Source organism: Bombina bombina, chromosome 6 (assembly GCF_027579735.1).
Source record: "Bombina bombina isolate aBomBom1 chromosome 6, aBomBom1.pri, whole genome shotgun sequence".
Taxonomy (NCBI): Eukaryota; Metazoa; Chordata; class Amphibia; order Anura; family Bombinatoridae; genus Bombina; species Bombina bombina.
In genome coordinates this window covers 1,139,190,896-1,139,203,022 of record NC_069504.1, presented here as the reverse complement: position 1 = coordinate 1,139,203,022, position 12,127 = coordinate 1,139,190,896, and the positions used below count along the sequence as shown (strand labels likewise).

Sequence of the window (12,127 nt, the reverse complement as noted above, 5' to 3'; positions counted from 1 at the left end):
AATCATGATTGAGTCAGAAAACACAATTTTAAAAAACTTTCCAATTTACTTATATTATAGAATTTACTTAGTTCTCTTGGTATCCTGTATTAAATTATGCACCTACATAGACTCAGGAGCAGCAATGAACCACCAGGAGTAAGCTGCTGATTGCTGGCTACACATCTATGCCTCTTGCCATTGGATCCCCATATGTGCTCAGTTAGTTCCCAGTAGTGCATAGCTGCTTTGGAGTTGACTTTTTGGAAGAAAGCAAATTTGATAAAGTAAATTGGAAACTTGTTTAAAATGGTGTTCTCTAATGGAATCAGGAAATTGTAATCCTGAATTTTCTGTCCCTTTAATTAATATATATCTATAAAAGTTCCCAGAAGCATTTTTTCAGATGCGACATTGTGCACCTCATTATTGCGCCAGGAATGTTTCAGATGATCACCTCTAATATAACAAAATCTTTGGCATCTCATTTTAAGAATATTTCTGTCTGCCATCATGATGACATTGTGGGAGTAAGGGGTTGGGTTGGGGTTAGGATTAGCTTTGGGGTGAGGGTTGAGATTTACCCCATGGATATACATGAAAATCTGCCACCCATTGTAAACAGGACTTTGCACCCCTGACAGCAACATCATCTGACAGTTAGGGTTACTGTTACTACATGTTTATAGTGATATTGTGGTTATAGGGACATCCTAGCTGCAGTAATATCACCGCGGTAGCATTGCTGTTGGTAAAAAAAACCTCCCAATTTAAAATCTTTTAAAATATTTATGTTTACTTTGATGCACACATCTTAAGCAGCTAAATATAAATACATGGTTTACCATTTACATTTCAAAAACTAATTTTATTTAAATGAGCATTAAGCTCTTCACTTGAGTGTTGGCATGGATGACCACCATATTTATTGTATTTGTTTTAGATAAACCATAATGAGTTTGTCAGTGAAAGCCACATCTGGTGACAAGATCTGAATTTCATGGAAAAGTAAACCTGACGTTGTGCTGGAGTCCCAGTCAGAGGCGCAACTAGAATTCACAGGGTCCAGGTGCAAGAATCTAGGAAGGGCCCCCCCCCCCCCGAAAAAAAAAAAGTGAATTTGATACATCTTTTTTTTTTAATATTTAGATTACGTCTGCAAAAGGAGGCACCCTGTGCCCAAAGTCTGTAAAATTGACTGACCCCGTATTACTGTATATAGGGACACTGTTTAACCCACCAATACTGTATATAGTGAGTCAGTGACACAGTCTGTAATCTGCCGGTGAGATGGCTGGCCTGACCCTAAACGCCCCAGTACTTTATAAAGTGACCACAGTAGTCTGTGACATGGTCCAGCCCCCCGTATTGTATATAGTGGTACTGTATAGTGACACTCTTTACCCCCCGCCCCCCATGCTGTAGTAACAAGGTCTGTAATTTGCTGGTTCCACAAACATACACATACACACATACATGCATAAATACACACACAGTCACATACACACACAAACATAAACACCAATGGTTAAAACAGAAACACTAACCCCTGTAGTCAGACACACTAGTGAAGCATAATGTCACACTCACATGATATCAGTGCAGGCAGTGGCAGGTCAACGTTTTTTATTATTTTTATTTTTTTTGTTCAAGCTGAGCCCCCACCCTTGGGGGCCCAGTCGCAATTGCGAACTCTGCACCCCCTGTAGTTTCACCCCTGACCCCAGTGAATCCTTCAGCTACGCGCACATGTTATAAATCTGTAACTTATTATTTGTGTATTCTTCTCTAAATCATTGGGGAGGATCTGACTTTTAACCCAACCGTAAACATGGATTTTGTGTAATATTATTATAAAAAGTAGAAAAAACTCATTGGCTGTCAGAATGGATTAACATAAAAGACTTACTGTAGCCATATCTATCGACGCCGTAGCTTCATCCATTATAAGTATGCTGCTCTTACGTACAAAGGCTCTGGCCAGGCAGAACAGCTGCCTCTGTCCGACACTGAAATTCTCCCCGCCCTCCGTTACTATTGCGTCTGTAAAAGGGACATGTTTTAGGCAAGTTATACAAGACGTCGGAGTATGTATTGTATATGAAGTGACAGCAGAGAAAACATTACTATCATCCATTCCAGACAGTCAGAATTCCCTAGCAAAGTACTTCACATGCATTTTTTTAATTCAAATATATTCCAAATCATTTGAAAACCATTCAATAATACATTTATCTCATGCTTTTCATATATACTGTATGTGTTCACGACAATTTCCCTATATTTACATAGAAGTAATATTGCATAGCTATTCCAATAAGAAGAAAATAATTTCTTTATCACTTTAAAACAATTTTTGCACTTTTAATATTCTTAACTTAAATTATATAATTTGTACAAAAAATAAAAACAATCATACCTTAATTGTGTTACAGTGTACACGGCTAATACATACAGTACCTAGGTTACAGGGCACACGGCTAACAGATACAATACCTAGGTTACAGGGCACACAGCAAATACATACAGTATCTAGGTTACAGGGCACACAGCTAATACATACAGTACCTAGGTTACAGGGCACACAGCTAATACATACAGTACCTAGGACACAGGGCACACAGCTTAAACATACAGTACCTAGGTTACAGGGCACACAGCTAATACATACAGTACCTAGGTTACAGGGCACACAGCTAATACATACAGTACCTAGGTCACAGGACACATAGCTAATACATACAGTACCTAGGTTACAGGGCACACAGCTAATACATACAGTACCTAGGTTACAGGGCACACAGCTAATACATACAGTACCTAGGTCACAGGGCACACAGCTAATACATACAGTACCTAGGTCACAGGGCACACAGCTAATACATACAGTACCTAGGACACAGGGCACACAGCTTAAACATACAGTACCTAGGTTACAAGGCACACAGCTAATACATACAGTACCTAGGTCACAGGGCACACAGCTAATACATACAGTACCTAGGTCACTCACAGGGCACATAGCTAATACATACAGTACCTAGGTTACAGGGCACTTAGCTAATACATACAGTACCTAGGTCACAGGGCACATAGCTAATACATACAGTACCTAGGTTACAGGGCACACAGCTAATACATACAGTACCTAGGTCACAGGGCACACAGTTAATACATACAGTACCTAGGTCACAGGGCACACAGCTAATACATACAGTATCTAGGTTACAGGGCACACAGCTAATACATACAGTACCTAGGTTACAGGGCACACAGCTAATACATACAGTACCTAGGACACAGGGCACACAGCTTAAACATACAGTACCTAGGTTACAGGGCACACAGCTAATACATACAGTACCTAGGTTACAGGGCACACAGCTAATACATACAGTACCTAGGTCACAGGACACATAGCTAATACATACAGTACCTAGGTTACAGGGCACACAGCTAATACATACAGTACCTAGGTTACAGGGCACACAGCTAATACATACAGTACCTAGGTCACAGGGCACACAGCTAATACATACAGTACCTAGGTCACAGGGCACACAGCTAATACATACAGTACCTAGGACACAGGGCACACAGCTTAAACATACAGTACCTAGGTTACAAGGCACACAGCTAATACATACAGTACCTAGGTCACAGGGCACACAGCTAATACATACAGTACCTAGGTCACTCACAGGGCACATAGCTAATACATACAGTACCTAGGTTACAGGGCACTTAGCTAATACATACAGTACCTAGGTCACAGGGCACATAGCTAATACATACAGTACCTAGGTTATAGGGCACACAGCTAATACATACAGTACCTAGGTTACAGGGCACACGGCTAACAGATACAGTACCTAGGTTACAGGGCACAAAGCTAATACATACAGTATCTACGTTACAGGGCACACAGCTAATACATACAGTACCTAGGTTACAGGGCACACAGCTAATACATGCAGTATCTAGATTACAGGGCACACAGCTAATACATACAGTACACAGGTTACAGGGCACACAGCTAATACATACAGTACCTAGGTTACAGGGCACACAGCTAATACATCCAGTACCTAGGTCACAGGGCACACAGCTAATACATACAGTATCTAGGTTACAGGGCACACAGCTAATACATACAGTACCTAGGTCACAGGGCACACAGCTAATACATACAGTACCTAGGTCACAGCACACACAGCTAATTCATACAGTACCTAGGTCACAGGGCACACAGCTAATACATACAGTACCTAGGTCACAGCACACACAGCTAATTCTTACAGTACCTAGGTCACAGGGCACACAGCTAATACATACAGTACCTAGGTCACAGTGTACACGTCTAATACATACAGTACCTAGGTCACAGCGTACACGGCTAATATATACAGTACCTAGGTCACAGGGCACACGGCTAACAGATACAATACCTAGGTTACAGGGCACACAGCTAATACATACAGTATCTAGGTTACAGGGCACACAGCTAATACATACAGTACATAGGTTACACGGCACACAGCTAATACATACAGTACATAGGTTACACGGCACACAGCTAATACATACAGTACTTAGGTTACAGGGCACACAGCTAATACATAAAATACTTAGGTCACAGGGCACACAGCTAATACATACAGTACCTAGGTTACAGGGCACACAGCTAATACATACAGTACCTAGGTCACAGGGCACACAGCTAATACATACAGTACCTAGGTTACAGGGCACACATCTAATACATACAGTACCTAGGTCACAGGGCACACGGCTAATACATACAGTGTATAGGTTACAGGGCACACAGCTAATAAATACAGTAGCTAGGTTAGAGGGCACACAGCTAATACATACAGTACCTAGGTCACAGGGCACACAGCTAATACATACAGTACCTAGGTTACAGGGCACACAGCTAATACATACAGTACCTAGGTTACAGGGCACACAGCTTAAACATACAGTACCTAGGTTACAAGGCACACAGCTAATACTTACAGTACCTAGGTCACAGGGTACACAGCTAATACATACAGTACCTAGGTCACAGGGCACACAGCTAATACATACAGTACCTAGGTCACAGGGCACATAGCTAATACATACAGTACCTAGGTTACAGGGCACTTAGCTAATACATACAGTACCTAGGTCACAGGGCACATAGCAAATACATACAGTACCTAGGTTATAGGGCACACAGCTAATACATACAGTACCTAGGTCACAGGGTACACAGCTAATATATACAGTACCTAGGTCACAGGGCACACAGCTAATACATACAGTACCTAGGTCACAGGGCACAAAGCTAATACATACAGTACCTAGGTAACAGGGCACTTAGCTAATACATACAGTACCTAGGTCACAGGGCACATAGCTAATACATACAGTACCTAGGTCACAGGGTACACAGCTAATACATACAGTACCTAGGTCACAGGGCACACAGCTAATACATACAGTACCTAGGTCACAGGGCACACAGCTAATACATACAGTACCTAGGTCACAGCGCACATAGCTAATACATACAGTACCTAGGTCACAGGGCACACAGCTAATACATACAGTACCTTGGTCACAGGGAACACAGCTAATACATACAGTACCTAGGTTACAGGGCACACAGCTAATACATACAGTACCTAGGTCACAGGACACATAGCTAATACATACAGTACCTAGGTCACAGGACACACAGCTAATACATACAGTGTCTAGGTTACAGGGCACAAAGCTAATACATACAGTACCTAGGTCACAGGGCACACAGCTAATACATACAGTACCTAGGTCACAGGGCACACAGCTAATACATACAGTAGCTAGGTTACAGGGCACAGAGATAATAAATACAGTACCTAGGTCACAGGGCACTTAGCTAATACATACAGTACCTAGGTCACGGGGCACATAGCTAATTCATACAGTACCTAGGTTACAGGACACACAGCTAATACATACAGTACCTTGGTCACAGGGAACACAGCTAATACATACAGTACCTAGGTTACAGGGCACACAGCTAATACATACAGTACCTAGGTCACAGGACACATAGCTAATACATACAGTACCTAGGTCACAGGACACACAGCTAATACATACAGTGTCTAGGTTACAGGGCACAAAGCTAATACATACAGTACCTAGGTCACAGGGCACACAGCTAATACATACAGTACCTAGGTCACAGGGCACACAGCTAATACATACAGTAGCTAGGTTACAGGGCACAGAGATAATACATACAGTACCTAGGTCACAGGGCACTTAGCTAATACATACAGTACCTAGGTCACAGGGCACACAGCTAATACATACAGTACCTAGGTTACAGGGCACACAGCTAACAGATACAATACCTAGGTTACAGGGCACACAGCTAACAGATACAATACCTAGGTTACAGGGCACATAGCTAATATATACAGTACCTAGGATACAGGGCACACAGCTAATACATACAGTACCTAGGTCACAGGGCACACAGCTAATACATACAGTACCTAGGTCACAGGGCAAATGTCTAATACATACAGTACCTAGGTCACAGGGCACACAGCTAATACATACAGTACCTAGGTTACAGGGCACACAGCTAATACATACAATACCTAGGTTACAGGGCACACAGCTAATACATACAGTACCTAGGTCACAGGGCACACAGCTAATACATACCGTACCTAGGTTACAGGGCACACAGCTAATACATACAGTACCTAGGTCACAGGGCACACAGCTAATACATACAGTACCTAGGTTACAGGGCACATAGCTAATACATACAGTACCTAGGTTACAGGGCACACAGCTAATACATACAGTATCTAGGTTACAGGGCACACAGCTAATACATACAGTACCTAGGTCACAGGGCACACAGCTAATACATACAGTACCTAGGTTACAGGGCACACAGCTAATACATACAGTATCTAGGTTACAGGGCACACAGCTAATACATACAGTACCTAGGTTACAGGGCACACAGCTAATACATACAGTACCTAGGTCACAGGGCACTTAGCTAATACATACAGTACCTAGGTTACAGGGTACACAGCTAATACATACAGTACCTAGGTCACAGGGCACTTAGCTAATACATACAGTACCTAGGTCACAGGGTACACAGCTAATACATACAGTACCTAGGTCACAGCGCACAGCTAATACATACAGTACCTAGGTTACAGGGCACACAGCTAATACATACAGTACCTAGGTCACAGTGCACTTAGCTAATACATACAGTACCTAGGTTACAGGGCACACAGCTAATACATACAGTACCTAGGTCACAGGGCAAATGTCTAATACATTCAGTACCTAGGTTACAGGGCACACAGCTAATACATACAGTACCTAGGTTACAGGGCACACAGCTAATAAATACAGTAGCTAGGTTAGAGGGCACACAGCTAATACATACAGTACCTAGGTCACAGGGCACATAGCTAATACATACAGTACCTAGGTTACAGGGCACACAGCTAATAAATACAGTACCTAGGTTACAGGGCACACAGCTAATACATACAGTACCTAGGTCACAGGGAACACAGCTAATACATACAGTACCTAGGTTACAGGGCACACAGCTAATACATACAGTACCTAGGTCACAGGGCACATAGCTAATACATACAGTACCTAGGTCACAGGGCACACAGCTAATACATACAGTACCTAGGTTACAGGGCACACAGCTAATACATACAGTACCTAGGTCACAGGGCACTTAGCTAATACATACAGTACCTAGGTCACAGGGCACTTAGCTAATACATACAGTACCTAGGTTACAGGGCACACAGCTTATACATACAGTACCTAGGTTACAGGACACACAGCTAATACATACAGTACCTAGGTTACAGGACACACAGCTAATACATACAGTACCTAGGTCACAGGGAACACAGCTAATACATACAGTACCTAGGTTACAGGGCACACAGCTAATACATACAGTACCTAGGTTACAGGACACAAAGCTAATACATACAGTACCTAGGTTACAGGGCACATAGCTAATACATACAGTACCTAGGTCACAGGGCACACAGCTAATACATACAGTACCTAGGTTACAGGGCACATAGCTAATACATACAGTACCTAGGTTACAGGGCACACAGCTAATACATACAGTACCTAGGTCACAGGGCACACAGCTAATACATACAGTACCTAGGTCACAGGGCACACAGCTAATACATACAGTACCTAGGTTACAGGGCACACAGCTAATACATACAGTACGTAGGTCACAGGGCACACAGCTAATACATACAGTACCTAGGTTACAGGGCACACAGCTAATACATACAGTACCTAGGTCACAGGGCACGTAGCTAATACATACAGTATCTATGTTACAGGGCACACAGCTAATACATACAGTACCTAGGTTACAGGACACACAGCTAATACATACAGTACCTAGGTCACAGGGCACACAGTTAATACATACAGTACCTAGGTCACAGGGAACACAGCTAATACATACAGTACCTAGGTCACAGGGCACATAGCTAATACATACAGTACCTTGGTCACAGGGCACACAGCTAATACATACAGTACCTAGGTTACAGGGCACATAGCTAATACATACAGTACCTAGGTTACAGGGCACACAGCTAATACATACAGTACCTAGGTCACAGGGCACTTAGCTAATACATACAGTACCTAGGTCACAGGGCACTTAGCTAATACATATAGTATCTAGGTTACAGGGCACACAGCTAATACATACAGTACCTAGGTCACAGGGCACACAGCTAATACATACAGTACCTAGGTCACAGGGCACTTAGCTAATACATACAGTATCTAGGTTACAGGGCACTCAGCTAATACATACAGTACCTAGGTCACAGGGCACACAGCTAATACATACAGTACCTAGGTCACAGGGCACTTAGCTAATACATACAGTATCTAGGTTACAGGGCACACAGCTAATACATACAGTACCTAGGTTACAGGGCACACAGCTAATAAATACAGTACCTAGGTCACAGGGAACACAGCTAATACATACAGTACCTAGGTTACAGGGCACACAGCTAATACATACAGTACCTAGGTCACAGGGCACACAGCTAATACATACAGTACCTAGGTCACAGGGCACACAGCTAATACATACAGTACCTAGGTCACAGCACACACAGCTAATACATACAGTATCTAGGTCACAGGGCACATAGCTAATACATACAGTACCTAGGTTACAGGGCACACAGCTAATACATACAGTACCTAGGTTACAGGGCACACAGCTAATACATACAGTGTCTAGGTTACAGGGCACAAAGCTAATACATACAATACCTAGGTCACAGGGCACACAGCTAATACATACAGTACCTAGGTCACAGGGCACATAGCTAATACATACAGTACCTAGGTTACAGGGCACATAGCTAATACATACAGTACCTAGGTCACAGGGCACACAGCTAATACATACAGTACCTAGGTCACAGGGCACACAGCTAATACATACAGTACCTAGGTTCACAGGGCACACAGCTAATACATACAGTACCTAGGTTACAGGGCAAATGTCTAATACATACAGTACCTAGGTCATAGGGCACACAGCTAATACATACAGTACCTAGGTCACAGGGCACACAGCTAATACATACAGTACCTAGGTCACAGGGCACACAGCTAATACATACAGTACCTAGGTCACAGGGCACATAGCTAATACATACAGTACCTAGGTTACAGGGCACACAGCTAATACATACAGTACCTAGGTCACAGGGCACACAGCTAATACATACAGTACCTAGGTCACAGGGCACACAGCTAATACATACAGTACCTAGGTCACAGGGCACACAGCTAATACATACAGTACCTAGGTTACAGAGCACATAGCTAATACATACAGTACCTAGGTTACAGGGCACACAGCTAATACATACAGTATCTAGGTTACAGGGAACACAGCTAATACATACAGTACCTAGGTCACAGGGCACATAGCTAATACATACAGTACCTAGGTCACAGGACACATAGCTAATACATACAGTACCTAGGTCACAGGACACACAGCTAATACATACAGTACCTAGGTTACAGGGCACAAAGCTAATACATACAGTACCTAGGTCACAGGGCACACAGCTAATACATACAGTACCTAGGTCACAGGGCACACAGCTAATACATACAGTAGCTAGGTTACAGGGCACAGAGATAATAAATACAGTACCTAGGTCACAGGGCACTTAGCTAATACATACAGTACCTAGGTCACGGGGCACATAGCTAATTCATACAGTACCTAGGTTACAGGACACACAGCTAATACATACAGTACCTTGGTCACAGGGAACACAGCTAATACATACAGTACCTAGGTTACAGGGCACACAGCTAATACATACAGTACCTAGGTCACAGGACACATAGCTAATACATACAGTACCTAGGTCACAGGACACACAGCTAATACATACAGTGTCTAGGTTACAGGGCACAAAGCTAATACATACAGTACCTAGGTCACAGGGCACACAGCTAATACATACAGTACCTAGGTCACAGGGCACACAGCTAATACATACAGTAGCTAGGTTACAGGGCACAGAGATAATACATACAGTACCTAGGTCACAGGGCACTTAGCTAATACATACAGTACCTAGGTCACAGGGCACACAGCTAATACATACAGTACCTAGGTTACAGGGCACACAGCTAACAGATACAATACCTAGGTTACAGGGCACACAGCTAACAGATACAATACCTAGGTTACAGGGCACATAGCTAATATATACAGTACCTAGGATACAGGGCACACAGCTAATACATACAGTACCTAGGTCACAGGGCACACAGCTAATACATACAGTACCTAGGTCACAGGGCAAATGTCTAATACATACAGTACCTAGGTCACAGGGCACACAGCTAATACATACAGTACCTAGGTTACAGGGCACACAGCTAATACATACAATACCTAGGTTACAGGGCACACAGCTAATACATACAGTACCTAGGTCACAGGGCACACAGCTAATACATACAGTACCTAGGTTACAGGGCACACAGCTAATACATACAGTACCTAGGTCACAGGGCACACAGCTAATACATACAGTACCTAGGTTACAGGGCACATAGCTAATACATACAGTACCTAGGTTACAGGGCACACAGCTAATACATACAGTATCTAGGTTACAGGGCACACAGCTAATACATACAGTACCTAGGTCACAGGGCACACAGCTAATACATACAGTACCTAGGTTACAGGGCACACAGCTAATACATACAGTATCTAGGTTACAGGGCACACAGCTAATACATACAGTACCTAGGTTACAGGGACACACAGCTAATACATACAGTACCTAGGTCACAGGGCACATAGCTAATACATACAGTACCTAGGTCACAGGGCACACAGCTAATACATACAGTACCTAGGTCACAGGGCACATAGCTAATACATACAGTACCTAGGTCACAGGGCACACAGCTAATACATACAGTACCTAGGTCACAGGGCACAAGTCTAATACATACAGTACCTAGGTTACAGGGCACACAGCTAATACATACAGTACCTAGGTCACAGTGCACATAGCTAATACATACAGTACCTAGGTTACAGGGCACACAGCTAATACATACAGTACCTAGGTCACAGGGCAAATGTCTAATACATACAGTACCTAGGTCACAGGGCACACAGCTAATACATACAGTACCTAGGTCACAGGGCACACAGCTAATACATACAGTACCTAGGTCACAGGGCACACAGCTAATACATACAGTACCTAGGTCACAGGGCACAAAGCTAATACATACAGTACCTAGGTCACAGGGCACACAGTCTAATACATACAGTACCTAGGTCACAGGGCACACAGCTAATACATACAGTACCTAGGTCACAGGGCACACAGCTAATACATACAGTACCTAGGTTACAGGGCACACAGCTAATACATACAGTACCTAGGTCACAGGGCACACAGCTAATACATACAGTACCTAGGTCACAGGGCAAATGTCTAATACATACAGTACCTAGGTCACAGGGCACACAGCTAATACATAC

At 43.0% G+C, this 12,127-nt stretch overlaps 1 protein-coding gene across 2 annotated transcripts in view; it reads right to left on the bottom strand.

Moving 5' to 3' along the window:
- Positions 1-12,127, bottom strand: part of ABCC9 (ATP binding cassette subfamily C member 9) — a gene marked incomplete in the record, with an annotated part of 749,052 nt that overhangs the window by 92,066 nt on the left and 644,859 nt on the right. For both annotated transcript variants that reach the window (XM_053719116.1, XM_053719117.1), the window contains 1 exon segment: positions 1,889-2,022. In XM_053719116.1, coding sequence (XP_053575091.1) covers positions 1,889-2,022 — 134 coding nt within the window.